Source organism: Hibiscus syriacus, unplaced genomic scaffold (genome assembly GCF_006381635.1).
Source record: "Hibiscus syriacus cultivar Baekdansim isolate YM2019G1 unplaced genomic scaffold, ASM638163v2 tig00111843_pilon, whole genome shotgun sequence".
Lineage (NCBI taxonomy): Eukaryota > Viridiplantae > Streptophyta > Magnoliopsida > Malvales > Malvaceae > Hibiscus > Hibiscus syriacus.
This window is the reverse complement of record NW_024063198.1, coordinates 464608-470357: the sequence shown is the minus strand read 5'-3', so window position 1 is coordinate 470357 and position 5750 is coordinate 464608. Positions and strand designations below refer to the sequence as shown.

The following is a 5750-nucleotide window of genomic DNA, read 5'->3' as shown; positions in this document are numbered from 1 at the left end:
AAGCTGACCATATACGAGCAACCTCGTATATGCACCATCAATAAGCTCAATCAAGATCATCCAAACTTAAATGTTCATGTTCTTTATGATGCCTTCATATCACTGATCAAAGAAAATCAACGTATATCAGTTGCCAGTTGTATTACTGCAATTACATCCCAATACATGGTTAACTACCATAATGCATGGTAGGTATCATACTCGATAAAAAGTGTTTGGCAAATAGGAAGAATCTTACAAAGAGTTATGGCCATGGCTAAAATTTATGAAGAAACACATATCGGGAACAGTTGTGAAACTTCAAACTATGCTGAAGTACGAAAATGATCGTGTTGTAGAAGGTACGTTCCAATTCCACAGGCTATTTTGGACATTTTCGCATTGTGTTAATGCACTCCGACGTTACAAGCCTATGGTTAGGATTAACGACACTTGTTGTATGGCAGATACACACAAATACTGTTGTTGGCGGTTTCACAAGACGGCAATGTCAAAACTATTCTCATCGGCTTCGTAATAGTTGAAAAGAAAGACATAGAGTCTTTGGAGTCGAAAAGAAAGACATAGAGTCTTTGGAATTCTTTCTTAAGTACACGCACAAATATGTTCTATCACATGTTTTGCATGAGCATTATAGTGGGATATGTCTTATTTTTTTTGCAAAGGCACAGGGATCAAATACGCAATAGAGCATATGAGACTGACTTGGCAACCTCCCTATATTTATCATCGGTATTGTTTACGCCATATTGTTGTCAATTATTTGCAAAAGTTTAAGAACAAAGATCAACACGTAATGGTGCTTCGAATGGGTACGACTTTCACTCTTTTTGGATTTAGATATCTTTTCATTTATTATTTATAACTAACTGTTGCATTTTTAATGGCTAAGTAACTTGCATTCCGTAGGCGAGGTTGAAGAGTTGTTTCAAGAATTGAGACTCAAGAATCAAAAAGGCTACAACTACATTGCTAATATCCCGAAAGAGAAATGGCTTTGATCATTTGATGTGGGTAAACGATATGATCACATGACAACGAACTTGGCTGAGGTGATCAACTCGTCACTAAAGGGAGTGTGACATTTACCTATCACTTCTATTTTCAAAGCGACATATTATCAGTTGGTAATCTTGTTTACAACCTTGGGAAGGCAAGCAGTTTACTTGATTGCAGGTGGCAACAAAATCCACCCAGACCTCCACAGAAGATTGTAAACCTTTATGCAGCACTCAAACGGGATGAATACGACATACGTCTCTTGAGATCAAAATAAATAATGTGTTTCGGAATATTTGAGCCATTTGGAGGCATACATCACAACGCATATGTTGTCAATCTATGTGATAGAACCTTCGAATATGGAGTATTCCAAACATTCAAATACTCGTGTCAGCACGACATTACTGCTTGTTCCTCTGTACGGGTTGACTACATGTAATTTGTTGATCTCGTATACTTACTTGAAACCGTATTCAATTTGTATCAGTACGAGTTTCCTCTCATTAGAAATGAAAGGGATCCGAATGAAGTTGATGATGAATATACAATAAGGCCATATTTTGCACTACGATGTGAGAGAAATGTTCGTCCAGGATCAACAAGGATTTACTGTGACAAAGATTTGGTCAAACGTCAAGAAAGAACTGGACAGTCGAAGTTTTGCAGTATTTGTAGGAAACACGGTTACTCGAATAACAAATGTCCTAATCGATCACGCCCTCATATCGATTAACTTATATATCATCAAATCGAATATAATGTTAAAATTTGTTTAATTATTAATTAAGTTGTAATTATTAATTTGTTTAAGCTATCTTTCAACAATATGATTTTTACCTGCCCTGAACATTCCTATGAAGCCATATTAGCTTCTTCTTCATGTAAAAAACCAAACTTTGGAATCATTTTGAAAGCGATTTTTACCCCGCTTATAATGTCTCATATGTGCCGATATTACTCTCAATTGTAAGATAAGTTACAATATTATATCTCTAATCTTATAAATTACAATTTTTTTCATATTAAACACTTGAAAACCCCCCTCGAATATGTCTATCAAACCATTTTATCATTTTCTTCATGCACAAAATAAACTTTGGAATCATTTTCAACGCACTTTTAACTCGCTTACAATATCTCGTATGTCTTGATATTGGCTTCAACTGGAAGACAAATTCCAATATTATGCATGCAATCTTATAAATTACGAAAATTTTGATATTAAATACCGTAAAATACCATCGAACATGCCTATAAGAGCTTGCGATTTCGGCTGGCGAACAACATACCTTGCATTTTCCAATACGCTAGGTAGGTTGAATATCACTATCGATAAATTCTACCGTGACGGTTCGATATCTCGTAAACCTCACGTTCTGCGTGACGCGAGGTTATTAATACCAATATATAGCGTTCTACGAAAAGTGCATCCATGTCAGACGTATCTCGCTTGATGTAAAATGCGAGACATTACCACGCGTTTCTTAGGATGCGAGTTATACTTACGTGGACAACTTAAGGGTCATTTTTCTAACAAATTTGGGTAGGTTACTATAACAAAATAACTTAGGGTTTTTTTTTTATTTAATAACGCCTTTTAAACCCATATCAATAATTTACCAAGAAATCTATCGAGATGATTATTTTAAAACTAATATTTCATCTTAATAGATCCTTATTACAGTAAGCTTTATTTCCATACTACAAAATAAATAATTTATAATAAATTCAAATCTTAAAATTTATTTGAAAGAAAACATTTCATCTTAAATTCCTAATAAATCAATGGGTAGTTAGGATAATAATATCTTATTTCATTATAAAGTTATCTCGCTTATTTAAGTCCTGCATCCAAGCCGAAGTACCTAACCAAAATTTCTCAATCTACCATTTTGGCTGCTCCGCTTTTATTTTTCCACTTTTGTTTGGAACTCTATTTTCTCCTAGCGAGTCACATCGCTTGCTCATCAGAGAGAGAGAAAAGGGGGTCCGTGCTTTGTTTTAATTCTGAATAATCGGGGACGATAACATGTATGCAGGCACAGGGCTGTTTTCCCCTTACATGCACAACTTTTCTCAGGATTTTCAGCAGTTTGAAGATAGCTTTAAAACCCAGAAACCCGATGCTTCCACAGTACTCAATATCTCAATCTTTGTCATTGATTTCTTTTTATCACTTCCCTTGTTCTCTTCTCTTTAATGTTATCTGCACTTGTTTGATTGAGTCCGGTTTTGTTTACCTTCGTTTCAAGAATTGTGTGTCCTCGATCCTTCAGTCATTTCTGGAATTTTCTGTTTCATATTCCCTTGTGATGACAAAGAAAAAAAGGGATTTGGAAGCCTCAGCCTTGATGCTGTATGCCTCTTGAGTTCTCTTGGGGGTGGCTTTGATTACTTTATTCTCTTAAACCAGTCTCAGCCGGGGATTTAAATTGCACTTTCGGTTGCGTTTTTATTACATTGGTTTATCGTAATTACGGACATAATAGATGTTGTGGTGTTTTCGGATATCACAATCATGCAATTATAATTTTGGACGGCGCTGCTCCAGTTATATAGCAAGCGCTATTAATAGCGTACTATTATTTAAATCTCTAGTCTCAACAATTAATAATGGCTAAAATCAGAGATGAATATGGGATGAAGACACAATTATCTTTAAAAATTTAAATTATATATTTTAGATTTTTTATTTATATTTTTATATTTTTAGTATGTTTTCACCTCTATAATTTTAAAATTTAAAAGAATGTTTCTTTTTAAAATTTTAGAAGTTGGTCTCTTGAAATCTTGCAACCGTCGCTGGTTAAAATGAAATTATATTGGCATGGTATCAGGAAAAAAAGGAAAATAACAAAGAAAAAAGTTGGAATATAAATGGAAAATTATTTCCAGGTCACTAGTTCCTTGTTCTTGAAGATTCCCTCCAATTTCTTAAACTTCTGGTGTGAACTGGTTACTGGGGTTTTCACTTTTCAAGGCACTTATAAATAGAGATAAGAAAAAAGGGAAAAAAAGCCACTAGTTTTTGTTCTTTGATGTTTTTGAGTGTAAATGGGAAATAGAGCACTTTAAAATGAGCCAAGTTGTGTGTCTGGCGGTGACATTTACTCTAGAATCTTGCAGTTTTATGTAGGTCAATTCAGAATCTGTACAATTAATAATGTTTGTTTATATTTCTTGATGCCTAATGCAGAATAACTCCGTTCGGGTCTCGACGATATCCGAGTACGACCTCGGAGGAGAAGCTGATCTGTTCAAAGCTCCGGAACCCATCATTGAAGAACTAGGTGACATCTCATTAATGTCACAAGGACTCAAGGCAGCAGATGTTGAATCAATCCAAAATGAGCAGCTTTTAGAGGTTCTCTATGGGTGTGAAAAGGATATGATGGCACAAGCCGTGACAGAAACACCACTTCCCGACGTCCTCGATCTTGTGAAGACCGACGAAAACCGATATCTTCTAAGCGAAGTGCACTGCGATACCGATATGTCGTTACCGTTACAGAAGAGTGTCAGCTCGGGCTGTTTAATCTCAATGGAATGGGTGCAAGGGGCTGTGATCAAGCCTAATTTTCTGGATTTCACTCGAACGGATTTTGGTTCTGCTTTCGGAATGAGGAGAGCATTTAGTGAAGGAGATATACAGGTTAGTGTCTTAAGATTAATCTGATTCAAGACTTGATTTCTTTAGCTGATGCACCATATTTTAGGATGATCAAGGTTATTGGTATTGAATTTTTATGACAGACTCTTGGCAATGGTAATGTGAGTACCATCCGCTCGCCTCCAGATCGACCGATATTTCTCAGCAGCTGTTCCGCAGAGGATCGAAGGGAAAAGCTTTCCAGATACAGGAATAAGAAGACGAAGAGGAACTTTGGAAGGAAAATCAAGGTATTTCAATCCCCATGCATAGCTGTTGCATTTGTTCACTAGCTTTTACAATTAAACAAGGAAGGACATGTACAGAGTCCATGGTTATTTCTCTGATCCTTTCCCTGACTTTCGTGTCGAACTCATGATATGTTTCGATTATTCCAGTATGCTTGCAGGAAGGCTCTTGCTGACAGTCAACCGAGGATCCGCGGAAGGTTTGCAAAGATTGAAGAATGCGGTAACTCCGAGAGGCATTAGTTGCTTGAGTAATAAAGTAATGGCAAAAATATCAGTAGTGTCAATTTGTCATATGGATATCTTATACAGTTAATGCTAAATAAACCAGAAGTCAGTTCCTGAGAAATAATTCTATCTTATTTGCTAGGATAACTTCCTCTCCTCTATGATACAATCTCCATGTAGGATGTAAATAACATGGGAAAGCAGCAGAAATTTGTATTTGTTCATATATATACAAGGATGATGTTTATACAATATTGTTTCTTGTTATACATTCGGATAGGTAATTTCATAATCCTCGATGAGACATTTAATAGAACTTTTGATAAATTCGAAAAATTTGTAAGATTAAACCTGTTAAATAACAGTTGTATTTATTCACTTTGTTTCCCTATACATAACAATCCTAATTTTGTTAAATGACGGTTGTAATATTGTGTTGACACTATTATGTAAACAGAATCATTATGTAAACCTTTACGACGGGTAGAAAGGGTGGCTCTTCTTTATCGATTCATTCTCTCTCAGGAATAATAACTCTTGGTCTCTCCATCATTATTATTATTATCGATAGATGGTCATTCAACCACCGATTGTAGCTCTCTGCATGAACCAGAAAGAGTGAA

At 35.6% G+C, this 5750-nt stretch overlaps 1 protein-coding gene across 2 annotated transcripts; it reads left to right on the top strand.

Moving 5' to 3' along the window:
- The first annotated feature begins 2907 nt into the window (after positions 1-2907).
- Positions 2908-5251, top strand: LOC120172143. Of its 2 annotated transcripts, XM_039179684.1 has the most exons (5): positions 2909-3136; positions 4199-4405; positions 4514-4654; positions 4756-4902; positions 5050-5249. In XM_039179684.1, the coding sequence occupies exons 1-5, from the start codon at positions 3032-3034 to the stop codon at positions 5140-5142; spliced, it is 693 nt and encodes a 230-aa protein (XP_039035615.1). In that variant the 5' UTR covers positions 2909-3031; the 3' UTR covers positions 5143-5249. The 2 variants fall into 2 exon arrangements, with proteins under 2 accessions (XP_039035614.1, XP_039035615.1); XM_039179683.1 differs by having other exon boundaries at positions 2908-3136; positions 4199-4654; positions 5050-5251.
- Positions 5252-5750: the final 499 nt, after the last annotated feature.

Excerpts from the sequence above, each read along its gene's own strand:
- LOC120172143 (XM_039179683.1), top strand. The coding sequence starts at position 3,032 with ATGTATGCAGGCACAGGGCTGTTTTCCCCTTACATGCACAACTTTTCT. Across the intron at positions 3,137-4,198 it reads AGAAACCCGATGCTTCCACA|AATAACTCCGTTCGGGTCTC; the intron begins GTACTCAATATC and ends TGCCTAATGCAG. Across the intron at positions 4,655-4,755 it reads TTAGTGAAGGAGATATACAG|ACTCTTGGCAATGGTAATGT; the intron begins GTTAGTGTCTTA and ends TTTTTATGACAG.